At 38.6% G+C, this 14,466-nt stretch overlaps 1 protein-coding gene across 1 annotated transcript in view; it reads left to right on the top strand.

Annotated features, from left to right (window-relative positions):
* Positions 1–14,466, top strand: part of LOC137203278 (netrin receptor DCC-like) — a 99,837-nt gene that overhangs the window by 40,154 nt on the left and 45,217 nt on the right. The window contains exon 5 of the mRNA XM_067699055.1: positions 918–1,130. Within this exon, the coding sequence (XP_067555156.1) occupies positions 918–1,130 (213 nt within the window). The remainder of the gene's footprint in view (positions 1–917; positions 1,131–14,466) is intronic.

Raw genomic sequence — 14,466 nt, 5'->3', positions numbered from 1 at the left:
TAGCACTTTTTAAAGAAATAAGTCATCAGAAATACTCTTTTTTCATCCACACTTATACCTGCTATGCAGCTCTGTTCATTTTCAATTTAACTGGGATCTGTTGACTCTGAATATGAATGAATAAAGTCAAATCACAGCATCCTTAGCATGATAAACAGTATTTTAGTCAAACTAAACTGTGTTCTCTGGAGAAAAGGTGTGTTTCCACATGCAAAACTGTCCAGATAGCCAAAGGCTTGTCACAAACGGCTGTGTGAAACCTCTCTAACCATAGTAATCTGACTGAAAATTACAATGTTTGCTACCAAAGAGGAAAAATTGCAATTCTGCATTCAGGCAACTTGTTTCAGCAGATCCATCTCTCCTATAACTTCTTAGCTGGATGTGCTTCTATTTTGTTATGGAAGGTAATGATAATGGTTATTATTCGTATCATTTTATTAGCAATGCCTTGAGCACCCGGTAACTCTGATTTGTCTGACAGTTGACATGGCATGTTTAAAAAAATTGGCATATCGGCTGGTAGATAATAATGCAGCCGTAGCCGGGTTTGGTACATTGAATGTCACTGACATCGCTACTTATGAAAGGAGAAATAACTCTGTTTTTCTCGCTTTTTCACTTATGATTGCAAGGCCCAGACAATTCAGGCAATACTGTCAGTGCCGTGTATATTTTACTACTCTCCCCGGAAGATAGAGCCCTGTCCTACTGGGTCTATTTCTACTGTTTAAAGGGGCAGTGTTATCCTATCCCTTAAATATATGAGGGTAGAGGGATGGAATGTTCTCAACGTGAAGAATGGATTAGTCAGATCCTGGCATAACTCTCTGAACTGCTCCAGGGCCCTTTCGGGTGACTTAGGGAAAGCCCACTTTGTCACGGATTATGAATGACTTTTTTTGTCTCCCTTGCAGCAGTGAGCGAAGGACCAGCCACCCAACAGCCGCCCATGTTGCCCCCAGCACAGCCTGAGCATCCCAGCGGTGAGGAGGCGCCCAGCAGAACCATCCCCACAGCCTGTGTTCGACCAACTCATCCACTCCGCAGCTTCGCCAACCCTTTGCTACCTCCACCGATGAGTGCAATAGAACCGAAAATCCCTTATACACCGCTTTTGTCTCAGTCAGGTAAGTGCCCATTTGTTTACACTTAAAAGCTTCGCTATCCCTGGTGGCTCCACGTAAGTACGTGAGGGTTCCGAGAAGGCCTGGACATAATGTATCTTTTTGACATTGATTATGTGCCCAGTGTGCTCGTGTCTTTCACTGATGTTTGTGGTGCAGCTTTTAAGTATTTGCCTTATAAGCAACTGGCTGGTTGTAGGCGCCTTTCATTCCTTTGGAAAGTTGTTCATTGATCCTGAATGTCAGTCTAGTACTTTTAATGTGTGCTATAGGTATGCCCACTAGAGAACACTGGAAAAGTTCTTCTGCCTGCCACGTGAGTTGTAGGATTTAAAGCTAGACTCCAAGACTAGAGTAAAAGGTATAGAAGTCTGCAAAATCACTTTTTAGAGAAATGCCTGTAAATCTCATAATTCTGCTTTGTTCTTTTCATTAGTCATCTTGCAGGGGTTCTTATTTTAGAGTTCCAAGGCCAGAAAGGCATATCAGACCAGTGTAGCGTCTAACTTCCTAATTTTAGAAATAGAGAAACCACAACTTAGATACATAGGAAGTAACATCTCTATGTTTCCTTTCTAAGAAAGTCAAATGGCAGAGAGGAGAACCAGAGTCCCTAATTCCCAGTGCAGCGTTCATTTTATTACCTTAGCTGGTATCCAGTGAGGCTGAACCAGAGCTCCTTTTCATTTCTGTTAGGGGTTAGGGAGATGAAGGGTGCACAGAGAGGGACAAAGGAAGAAGAAGAAGGAGGAGAAGGAGGAGGAAGAGGGGGAGGAGAGGAGGAACAAACAGATAGGATGAAATATAGGTCAGTAGCTAGTTAAGTAGATACATAAAGAACTACATAGTGCTCAGAATTATTTGGAATATTGGCATCATTCTTAGGTTAAAGTGCAGCGTTGCAAGGGAAACATGAAGGCAAATCTTTGGTGATGTTGGTTCTCTAAAGCAAAAGGGAATGGGGGCTTCAGGTAGTTGGTATAAGGAGTTCTCTGCCACATTTCACCAGGGTTGGTCTGGTGACCAAAGAATGCAATGGAAGTGATGGTATGTTACTTCCAAAATTAGGAATAAGCTAGTAATGTTCAATGGTTCCAAGTACATAGAGATGCCCCCTTAATAGACACAGGCAGCTGGATGGACCCGTCGACAACTGTACAAATACATTTTAGTTAGTTTCTGTTACTCAGATCCATGCCCACAGCGATTTTAGTCACTGCATTAGTACGTAAACCTCACAGTGACTGCTTAAACTAGGAAAAATAAGACTGCAATTATGAATCTTACATTTATATTAACATTAAGACTATATCTTGTTCCTGGCATCATGTTAATAGATTTGTGTGAATCATCTCTGGTGTTCTCACCATTCGTGTAGTGTCTCATATGGATGTCGGCTACAGGAGGGATGTGGGACTCCATCCCTTGAGACGCACGCTGCATGTTGCGCCTGGGCAGGATGGGGTCTTCTCTGACACATGACTGCAGGTCATGACTTCATTTCACAGGAGACGGATCTTCTAGCCCAAAAGAAGCCCACACTAGGATTTAAAGCAAGTCTATATTGTCCAAGCCCTTCTCCCACTCCCCACGTATATATCCCACATACACATCATGAAGAGAATCTGCTACTTGGTATTGCCCCAAAGCTATGAGGTCTTTACTAGTTGAAACAGGGACAATTTGAGGCAAGAAAATGTATTTCATGAAATTCCTGTGTCAAGAGCATGCTGCCTGGTGATTTCTGGCTACACTCAGTTTCCCGCTGAAATACCAACCAAAGGAAATGATCTTGGAGGAGACATATTCAGGATAGATGGCAGGTTAATTGCAACTACTACTAATAACTAACCTTTACTGAACATGTGCTATGTGACCTGCGTGCTTCTGAAGACTTGTGGTATGGCATATGATCCTCAAAACTTGGTGAGGTTGCTACTTTCTTAACCCCATTTCATGGATAAGGAAATTGTGACACAGAGCATCTAAGTAGCATATTGAAGTCTACACAGCTAGGGAGTGGTGCATGTTTTCCCACTTTTCTTAACTGCAGAAAGCGTGGGTTCTGAACTTTTAGGAACTCATTTGTAACTCTTAGTTTATGTCTAACTCATTTAATGACAAAAACAAAGATAATCTTTTAAAGCCTATTAAATTAACTCATTCTAAAACTGATAAAAAGAAAAAAGTGTGAAACATCTGAAATAATTCTGAGTTGGGGAATACCATTTTCTCACAAGGCTTCTTCCCTCACATTTTAATAAGGAGAGATGAGAATTTTGTCAAAAGCTTTTTCTGCACCCATTGAGATGATTGTATGGTTTTTATTCTCCAGTTTGTTACTGTGGTGTATCACACTGATTGATTTGTGGATATGAAAAATCCTTGCGTCCCTGGGATAAATCCTACTTGATCGTGGTGTGTGATCCTTTTAATGTGTTGTTGGATTCCATTTGCTAGTATTTTGTTGAGGATTTTTGCATCTATATTCATCAGTGATACTGGCCTGTAATTTTCTTTTGTGTGTGTTATCTTTGTCTGATTTTGGTATCAGGGTGACGCTGGCCTCATAGAGTGAGTTCGGAAGTGTTCCTTCCTCTGCAATTTTTTTGGAATAGTTTCAGAAGGATAAGTATTAACTCTTCTCTAAATGTTTGGTAGAATTCACTTGTGAAGCCATCTGGTCCTGGACTTTTGCTTGTTGAGAGTTTTTAAATTACTGGTTCAATTTCAGTACTTGTAATTGGTCTGTTCATATTTTCTATTTCTTCCTGGTTCAGTCTTGGGAGATTGTACCTTTCTGAGAATTTGTCCATTTCTTCTAGAGATGTTTAACTATTTTATACTGACAATACCAATTTTATAACACCAAGAAACTAAAGTGCTATAGTACTTTATACTGTTGACTATTCTCTTTATTTGGAAGTAAAGGTCTTATTTTTGAGGAACTATGTAATACAGAGAAAAAAGATGGAAATTATATTCAAAAGTCCATTTTAAATGAAAATTTTGCTGTGGCAGTAATATTTGGTTTGGAACACAAGGTTTGGATATCAACCCATGCTCCAAGTGATCTATAATAACAAAAAATGACCCCCAAATGACCCAATGATCCTAATTTTAGAAAGAACATCTGATAATAGGCAGAACAAAGCACTTAACCTTTATTATTTACTAGTTATTGTTTTCTTCTAGTTACAGTAAAACCGAAGCTGCCTTAAACAAAATCTGGCACAATGTAGCATAAATGAGTGTATTATATCTTTAAAAGATGGAAAGGAGAGTTTGTTCTTCTCTCTCTACACCTATTCTCTCAAATAATAAGCATATTTGAGGAACCGTTCTCCGTTCTAACGTCATGTGGACAAGATCTCATTTTCTTTTATTTCCATTGCACGTTTATAAGTCTTCTTTTGTTTTAATGTTGTTTTTGTTTTTAGTGGAACTATTTCTTACAAACTATCTTTTCTTTCAGATTTTCCAATATCTCTGGCTTGCATTTTGGGGCTTGATTTTATTGTTTTCATAGTAAATACCATCCTCCCCCACTCACCTGAAGCACACCCCACCATCACTTGTGAATTATTAAATGCCTTTCCCTTTTTTGTTTCTCTTATTGTCTCCCTGTGGTTTCTGTTCATTTCATAACGCCCTACCTCATGATTTTCAAATAAGTTCTCCCTGCATTGCTCCTGACACATGGTAAATAGTATGCTTTTAAGAAAGGGCTGATGTTTACCTATTCTAACAGAAAAAAAATTAGCAGACTGACAAATGTATTAGCTGTGACATTAACTACTTGCTTCTTAGTCTAAAAGGTGAAATATTTAGAGCTTTCGACAAATTTTAATTCTAAGAAAATCATTACTGTAGTCAAACTGATTGAAGAAGTAAAGTCATTCTCTTGTTGGCTTAAAAAAATACCTCAAATAATTTTTCTCTGGGTTTCACAATAAAGGACTGTGTAATTACTAATGAGTTTATCTTTACTTACCACAAGTAATCACTTTAGAATATGGTGATGTGAGGCATCGCTGTAATTTTTAAAGATCACGCCCAACGAGAAGTTCCTTCTGGTTTGAAACCATTTAAATTAGGATCAGGGAAGAAGTTATTTCCCTCCTCAAATTCCTGTGTGTGGTTTTTCTTGGGCAACATTATCGATCTGTGCCCAGTTTGCCTTCCAAAAAGGCATGCGAAGCTATGTTTGCAGCAGTTTTATGTGAGGTACAGGGCACCACGTAATACGCAGTAATGACTTCCATAGAGTTGCAGAGAATTTTGCAGTATTTCTCTAGTAAATGGTAATTAGAAAATCATCTTGTTGTCATAACGAGTGACATTGTACCTACCTGAAAACACAGGTTCATTCCTTTATTTTTTCCTTCCACAGTTAGAAATTTAGCTTACTAGACTCTAGGGTGTTTTATGGTATTTCTTACAATTTCATTGTCACCTCGTGATAAAGTGGTTCCATTTCTTAATGCTTCATCTCTGTGTGGTCTTTACACGTATCAGGGAGGCTACACATACTGCACTTTGCAAATCACAGATGTGAACATATAAGTGATTTGGCTCAGTCCCCTTTCAGATTAAATAGAAAATGTTTGATAAGAGTGTTGGGTTTATGGCATTATAGATCTGACATAAATTCTACAAAGGGCCAAGATAGGCTGTTTTTTCGTTTTTCTTCTCTAGTTAAAATTCCTTTTAGCTGTGAACTGATCAGCTGCACTTTAAATGAACCTGGATTAGGAGACCATTTGTCTTCTGAGGCTGTAATTCTGAAGGGAAAGAAAATGTGACCTCTTAAATAGTGACTTTTATATCGTAGCGCTGTTTTACAACATTAGCCCCCCTGGAGTTCTTGCATCTTTGTAAAGCTGCATACGTGCTGTATTGCCCTCCGTTTACACATTGCATTTCTACATGTTTTTATTTATAAAAGCGAAAACCTAGAACATCCTGATCTTTTCAATCTTCTAGGGATCGATATGTCAGTGGACATGACAAGACCAAAACTCACTTCATTGTACTGCGAAATTGAGTTTGATTTTCCTTCTACAAATTGTGGCATGTGCTTCAATTTGTCTGAGAACTGAGGACAAGGAGTGGGTGGAGGTGGCTGACAGTGGACAGAAAAGGCATTTGATTTATATTTTATGGCTGGTTGGAAAATCATGTGTTCCTGCTATAACCTGATCTTTTTGGCAGGCCTCATTCAGTAAATATACTATCACACAAAACTGCCAATAAATTACTATGATACATTAATACAATCCCTTTCCCTGCGTCACCTGTAGTCTACCGTTGGGGCTGTTCATCAGGATTCCACCTGAGTATTCCATTCTGCTGAAATGAGTCACAGGCAGAGGTCAGACATCCTTTAGCAGGTGGAACCAGAGGTCACTTTTCAGGCCAGTCAGATCAAATAAATCACTGGCACAGTTAAGTGGGAAAGATGTGTTGATTTGATGTTTTTGGAGCCAGTACCACCCATCAATTTCAGAGTGGAAAATTACATCGCCTCCTTCACATTTGATCTCATGTGTAGGCTCATCTCTGTGTGTGTTTTTGGTTTTTTTGTTGTGGTTTTTTTTGGTAGGTACCCCCTTGAAATTGTCTTGTCCTCATTCTCGACAGATCGTTTTTTTAATAGATGAGATTTGATTTGGTCTAGTCATTCTAAATGATTACTTGGTAAATGTAATTAAGTCAAGTTTGCTTTATACATCACCAATATTTGTGACTCTGGAACCTACTTGGTGTTTTAAAAAAATACTATTTCCTTTAGTATGGTGTTCCAGTATTTAAATAGAAAAAAATCTCTGCTAACTGCCTCAAAGAGAGGGAAACCATTTCTAGAGGACACTTTATGAGTAAGCCACGTGACTGGTACCTCACTTATAAATGACAAAACTGAAGCCTAAAAAGGTTAAGCAGCTTGCCCAAGGTCAACAGTTGAGCTAATGGCCTAGTTGAAAGAATTCAGAGAAATAGAACGCTGAAGAAAAATAAAGGATTTTAGTTGACTTTTTGTGCTGTGAGTAGTTATTCTTAGATTGACTTTTCCCCTACAAGCAGGCTTCTAGGATGTTTCTAGTTATTAAATATCACTCAGAAAGAATTGTTTTCTAGCAGGGAGGTTGAGTTATTTAGCTTAGTGTCTGAGTAAATGTTTTCTTCCTTTATGTAGGCTAGACAGAGGAAAGGAGTTATAGCAAGATAGGAACTAGACAGGAGCTCTGGAATAACTCCTATCAAACTCACCTGTCCAACCTGCCGGATCCCTCTACAGGAGGGCAAGGAGCCAGGGAACTGACATCTGTTGCTTTCAGCACCATGAATGGCCAGGGCTTTGGAGTCCAATAATAAAATTCAGATGAGCAGAAGCAAGTGTAAAACAAAGATAAAAGTTAACACACACGAGAATATGACTCAGATTGTGGCTTAGAACATGTGAAGGTCAACGAGAGTGAGAAAGGAATGGCTGATACTTTTTAGAATTGCAAAAAGCTATTGGGAAGAGGGGGCGAACGAGCACCATTGAGTCAAAATTTGAGTCCTTTTGATCAGATTTTTATGCAATTAAAAAAACAAGAGAGGGCTTGCCTGGTGGCGCAGTGGTTGAGAGTCCGCCTGCCGATGCAGGGGGACACGGGTTCGTGCCCCGGTCCGGGAAGATCCCACATGCCGTGGAGCGGCTGGGCCCGTGAGCCATGGCCACTGAGCCTGCGCGTCCGGAGCCTGTGCTCCGCAACAGGAGAGGCCACAACAGTGAGAGGCCCGGGTACCGCAAAAAAAAAAAAAAAAAAAAAAAAACGAGAAAGTATTGTACCAAGAATTGCTAGATCATAAGTAGAAATTGAGGCTAATTATCAAATTTAAACAATTAGACACTCTAGGGTTAAAGTATTGCATTGCCATCTAGATAATCATAGAGAAAATGAAAACAAACCTATTTTCAGAACGTTGTTACCTAGTAGACTATATAATTTGAAACATATAATCTAAGAAGAATGTCCTTGGATTATACTGGAGAGTGGTGGCCTTGTGGGTGACAGAGAATGATGAGTGAAAGGGTGAGGAATAGGTTTTTTGCAAGGCAGCAATTATTCCTTTCGCATATCCTATGAACCTGCTAGGTCACATGGTTCATTACTTCTATATAGATGTTGTTACTTGTGAAATATCTTGAGGATCATAGTACATTGGACGAGAATAGCATCCCCTTTATTCCTAAAAAGAGGGAGTGAGGCCCAGTGCAAATAGAGTCCTGAAGACTACTCCCTCCATTATGCCAGTTATGGAATTCTGCTCCCCTGAATCCTACTAATTCTAATCTGTGGAATTAGATAAACTTTCCTCTTCAAAGAGGAATAAAATGTGAAATTCTAGCAATCTTAATTACTGCATAAATAAGGGTGGATGTTCTCTCTGTATTTCTTCTTCGCTTTGTGAAAGAGTATAAGTAAGAGAAAGGTTTTCCTTTGAGTACAGATTCTGAGCTGCACACTGTGCATCTTAAGTCTTCTAAGCATTTGACAGACCTCCTTATGGTTCATCAATGTGTGTCAGATTCCAGTTGCTTTCTTTGGGAACGGGGGAGATTTTGAAACAGACAAAAGGTGTTCACATAAACCTCTGTGTTAATGGATTATTGAAAATGCGTTGTGAAAGATCTAACACACTGAAACAATCTCTGTGATTAAAAGCGAGAATTTAACCATCAGTGAACTATTTCTGAAGATATGACCTGCAGTATCTAAGAGAATGCGTAAAAACCACTTGAAGATCCTACTTCTTCTGAATGTTTATGACTTTTATCTTATTGGCAGGGACTTAATGGGAAATTCAAGTACCATGTTAAACATCTTCCTAGAGTAGACTTTCATCTTAGGTTTGCAGAGGGTTGATGTTCTTATTGCCAGAATCTCTTTATTTACCATAATATCAAAGCTCTCAGAGGAGAATGCCTTTATCTTTTGTGGCAAAAGGGATTCCAACAAATTGTTTTTTAATTTGGTGCAAAACAACCATCACTGTTTTGCCCATTTGATTTGATTGTATTTATAGCAACTGCTCTTTTCGCATCTACTCCAAATTGCCCTTCTTAAATATTCTTCTTTCACATTTCCCATCCTCTTACCCAGTTGTTTGTATCTTTCTACTCCTGAGTCATGATTTTTTATAGAAACAGCGTATTTCAGACTACAGTAATGTGTTTACCTAGTGTACCTTTAAAGTCAGATTATTGGTTTAATCTTTAGGTTTGATAGGTGCTGCATTTAAAATTATAGTTATTCGTTTTCTTCTTGGCTCCTCCCTGGAGTGGTACCACAGTTAGTTAATAGAAACAGAATGTTTTGGGCACACAGTTCTGAGCTGATGCCTGCCATGGTGCAGGACTAAAGGCAGGAAGGCACCATGTAATGAGAATTTGGCCAGTCTTCCTGTTCTCTTTGGCAGGAGCAAAGTGTGACTGAGAGAGGACTTACAGGAGGAAAATAATAAAACTCCACTAGGACTCAGCTCCCCTATTCATTGGGTAGGTTGGCCTTGAATAAGTCATTTAACCTCTGTGCTTCCATTTTCCACAACTATAAATGGGGAGAATAAAATCTAGCCTGGAAAGAGTTTCATTTTCCTAAGGGAGTCAAAGCATGTAAACATGAATGATGCTAGTTAAAGATGTTAGCCCTGAATCCAGGAGCTTCTGATTTGATATAATCCGGAGACCACATTGCCTTATAAATTGGGCCCAGTGAAGTTTCCAGTGCCCTATAATAAGAAACAGTGGCATCATGTGGAAGGGGGTTTAAAAGTACATTTTAATGGTTCAATGGCTGGTGAAACAAGATCTAACTCCTGAAGGTTGTATTGCACCACGAGTATGTGCACCAGAGAAGGGGCAGCCAATGAAATGGGCCCTTGCTTGGAAGACAGAATGGTCTTGAGCAGAGAATTTCAGAACATCTGCTCAGAGCTGTCTGAATATCATTTCTTAAGTCTAGAGAGAAGCATAACCTCTTTCAGTTAAACAGGTCTTGCCCTTAAGTCATAAATCCATCCAGCAGCCGGGAGGCTATTTCTCACCAGCCCCTTTAAATAACCAAACTGCTTTAGATAGCATTCCCCCTCCAATTTCTTAATCTGTCTCTCCAGCCATTGTTAGGAATGTCTGTTCCTCAAGCCACTAAGGATTTATGTCCAGTAGATGTATAGATTTGGTGGTATGGTGCTTGACTTCCTCTCACTTATGAACGATGCATCTCCTGAATAGCTTCTCATGATGAACCAATGTAAGGTGACTTAAGCCTTTGGAATTTCCAAGGTCCCAGCTCTCACTTCCAGCTTAGCCTGCAGAGGGAAGAGCAGGGCAAAGCAGATTAAGAAGTGAGGACCCAGAAGTGAGCTGCTGAGAGTGGGAAAAAGGATATGTCTCATCAAACACATGTAAAATATTACTGACACCTTCATCTTCTCATTTACGAATAATATATATGTTCTTTTCTAAGTTTTTTTAATTGAGGTATAGTTGATTTACAATGTTGTGTTTATTTCTGCTGCACAGCAAAGTGATTCAGTTACACATATATATACATTCTTTGTTATATTCTTTTCCATTATGGTTTATCTCAGGATATTTATCCTATACAGTAGGACCTTGTTGTTTATCCATTTACAAATAGTATATATGTTCTATGAAGAATATTATAGTATGGCTCATTTCCAAATGTGATTTGAGATATAAATTTTTAATTCTAAACTCTCCATTAACATGACTATGTAAGCAGAGCTTCTTAAATCTTAGATGCTTAGGAATCACCTGCAGAGCTTACTAAAATGCAGGTTCTGATTCGGTGGACCCAAAAGAAGGCCTAAGATTCTGCGTTTCCTAGAAGATATCCAGCTGATGCTGATTTTGCCCTTCTGTAGATCACATTTTGAGTAGTGAGATTCTTAAACAGATCATGTGTTCCTCACCTGGAGTTCAGGGAAGAACTTGTGGGTTTAGGAACTCTTTTGAAATTAAATTCACATTTGTGTGTGTGTGTGTGTGTGTGTGTGTGTGTCTGTTTTTTCTATTTAGTGGGTTCATAGCTTTCATTAGAATTTCAAATGGTTCATTATTTGTAAATAAGTTAAGAACCACTTAAGCTGCCTTTTCGTCATTCACCCTGCATTTAGGCTCTGCTATGGAACATAAACACCAAAGTTTTTTTCTTTTGCCTTGGTTTTGTTTGTTTGTTTTGCAAGACCAATTCCAAAATATCTTTTGCAGAGATAACCTTCCAGAATCTAAGGCCAAGAGCGGAACACTCTTGTCCTGCTCAGTGAAAAAATTAACTTATTCATTTTCTCGTAGAAACACCAAGGCCTTTGTGCACATTTTTCAATGCTTGAGGAGGGAATCAGTTAGATTAGTATTTATAAATGTCTTAAAAGTGGTCCCACTTCAGAAACTTTTATTTTTGTTGCCTAAACCAAAACTGGTAGAGAAGGTCTACAACCCTCTAGGATAAATTTTCTCCAGAAGATGAGCTCCTGCGGGAAATGGAGATGTGTTGTCACTTGAAGGGGGTTCATCATAACCTATCCTTGGCACCTGTGTTCTGGTGTGCAGTGGAGAGCACTTCCAGCGGAAACTGAATGATTATGTACACATTTCCCCAAACAGTGACTCATCATTCGATGTAAATTTCAGATTCAGCCAGTGTCACACTGACATCTGAAATCTGTAAAACGTATTTTTAAAAACGTTGCTCATGGTCATGAGGGTAGGCGAACCTCTAAATAGCAGTAGTATAAATCACAGAGATAATTTTTAATGGGAAGTAATTGAATGTTTATTTGAAGAGTGAAGAAGTTAAGTTATATAATATCCTGAAAGATATCATCATAAATCATTTATTGGGTATAAACTAATTCTAAGGAGTAAATATGTGTCTGAGGAGGCTCGGTTGTGGTAAAGAAGGGGTAGGAGAGAGGAAGGTTTTTAAAGAAAAAGAACCTGTTTCTCCAATCAATATTGGAGAAATTAAAATCTCTCTCCCTCTCTCCCTCCATCCTACTGTGTCTGTCTCTTTTTGTTTTTTGTTTGTTTTCTGGGTCAGAGCTCCTGAATTTAAATGGGAACAGGTGCTCCGTAAGCACTTACCAGTACATGAGTACTTGAATTTGAGAAATCCCAGACCAGAGACAGGAACAATGATAGAACATTGGAAAATTCCTTGGCGAAAAGTGTATTGAAAGGAATTTTCCTAGGTTTCTTGATGTTTCGAATGTTTGAGTTTTCACCTCAGAGGCCTCATCTTGATCTCTTTCCTTGAGTTTGTGGGTTAGACAGATGGTGCAGGATCCGGTTCCTGGAAGGTGACCTGGAGCCCCCACCTGCCAGGGGGAGGCCATCCAACCACGAAGGCACCACCTTCTCTTCCTCCAACTTCCTTGTCTCCCAGATGCCACACGATCAGTACTTTCTCTAATTCTTTCCTGGGTTAAAGCTCATAAAAGCTCATAAAGCTCAAACAGTTTCTCTATGTGTTCTGTAGGTAGTATGACTCTAATTAAATAGTTCACACTTACATGACTTATCTTCTTATACCAACATGTAATATCATGATAGACTCTCATTTTCAATATTCTTTAATGTAACAGTAAAGCTTAATACGTGCTGAGTCCCAGTAGATCCTCAGGAAAAAGTGAACTGATCTAGCCATGACGATGATGTTTGCAAACTTCATTAATGATAATTACCAATAGTAAACACTTATCTATCACTTTACTGTCTCATTTAATCTTGACAAAAACACCGACAGTAATGTATTATTTCTCCCAGTTTACACATGAGAAATTTTGGAATCAGAAAGGATAAAATAATTCATTCAATGCCACATTGTATTTAAATGGCAGGACAAGGGTTTGAACCTAGGACTTTCTGAAACCAAACCCTACTTTTCTGAACAACTGTATTATAATGCATATATGTAAAGTGGCAATGATTAGTGAATAGTAATATCACAAATAATAAACATTCAACCTATATTTTTGGCATCTCCCTTAACCTGTAAATTTGCAAACTGCAATCCAGAGGTTTTCTGGTATTCTTCTATGATATTTATACCTGACACAATATGCTAGCTTATACTTTCACAAAGGAAAAGAAAACATAGACTTTATTTCTGTGTTCTCTATATATTGTTTACATTTCCATTGGTTTTCTTTTTAATTTTATTTTACTTATTTTTTTTATACAGCAGGTTTTTATTAGTCATCAATTTTATACACATCAGTGTATACATGTCAATCCCAATCTCCCAGTTCATCACACCACCATGCCCACCCCCCCACGGCTTTCCCCCCTTGGTGGCCATACGTTTGTTCTCTACATCTGTGTCTCAACTTCTGCCCTGCAAACCGGTTCATCTGTACTATTTTTCTAGGTTCCACATACATGCGTTAATATACGATATTTGTTTTTCTCTTTCTGAATTACTTCACTCTGTAAGACAGTCTCTAGATCCATCCACGTCTCAACAAATGACTCAGTTTTGTTCCTTGTTAAGGTGGAGTAGTATTCCATTGTATATATGTACCACATCTTTTTATCCATTCATCTGTCGACGGGCATTTAGGTTGCTTCCATGACCTGGCTATTGTAAATAGTGCTGCAATGAACATTAGGGTGCATGTGTCTTTTTGAATTATGGTTTTCTCTGGGTATATGCCCAGTAGTGGGATTGCCGCATCATATGGTAATTCTATTTCTAGTTTTTTTAAGGAACCTCCATACTGTTCTCTATAGTGGCTGTATCAATTTACATTCCCACCAACAAGGCAAGAGGGTTCCCTTTTCTCCACACCCTCTCTAGCATTTCTTGTTTGTAGATTTTCTAATGATGCCCATTCTAACTGGTGTGAGGTGATGCCTCATTGTAGTTTTGATTTGCATTTCTCTAATAATTAGTGATGTTGAGCAGCTTTTCATGTGCTTCCTGGCCATCTGTATGTCTTCTTTGCAGAAATGTCTATTTAGGTCTTCTGCCCATTTTTGGATTGGGTTGTTTGTTTCTTTAATATTCAGCTGCATGAGCTGTTTATAAAATTTGGAGATTAATCCTATGTCCGTCAATTCGTTTGCAAATATTTTCTCCCATTCTGAGGGCCGTCTTTTTGCCTTGTTTATGGTTTCCTTTGCTGTGCAAAAGCTTTGAAGTTTCATTAGGTCCCATTTGTTTATTTTTGTTTTTATTTCTAGGAGGTGGATCAGAAAAGATCTTGCTGTGATTTATGTCAAAGAGTGTTCTTCCTATGTTTTCCTCTAAGGGTTTTATAG

Source organism: Pseudorca crassidens, chromosome 12 (assembly GCF_039906515.1).
Source record: "Pseudorca crassidens isolate mPseCra1 chromosome 12, mPseCra1.hap1, whole genome shotgun sequence".
Taxonomy (NCBI): Eukaryota; Metazoa; Chordata; class Mammalia; order Artiodactyla; family Delphinidae; genus Pseudorca; species Pseudorca crassidens.
Note: the sequence above shows the minus strand (reverse complement) of the source record. Positions and strands in the feature narration are given on the sequence as shown.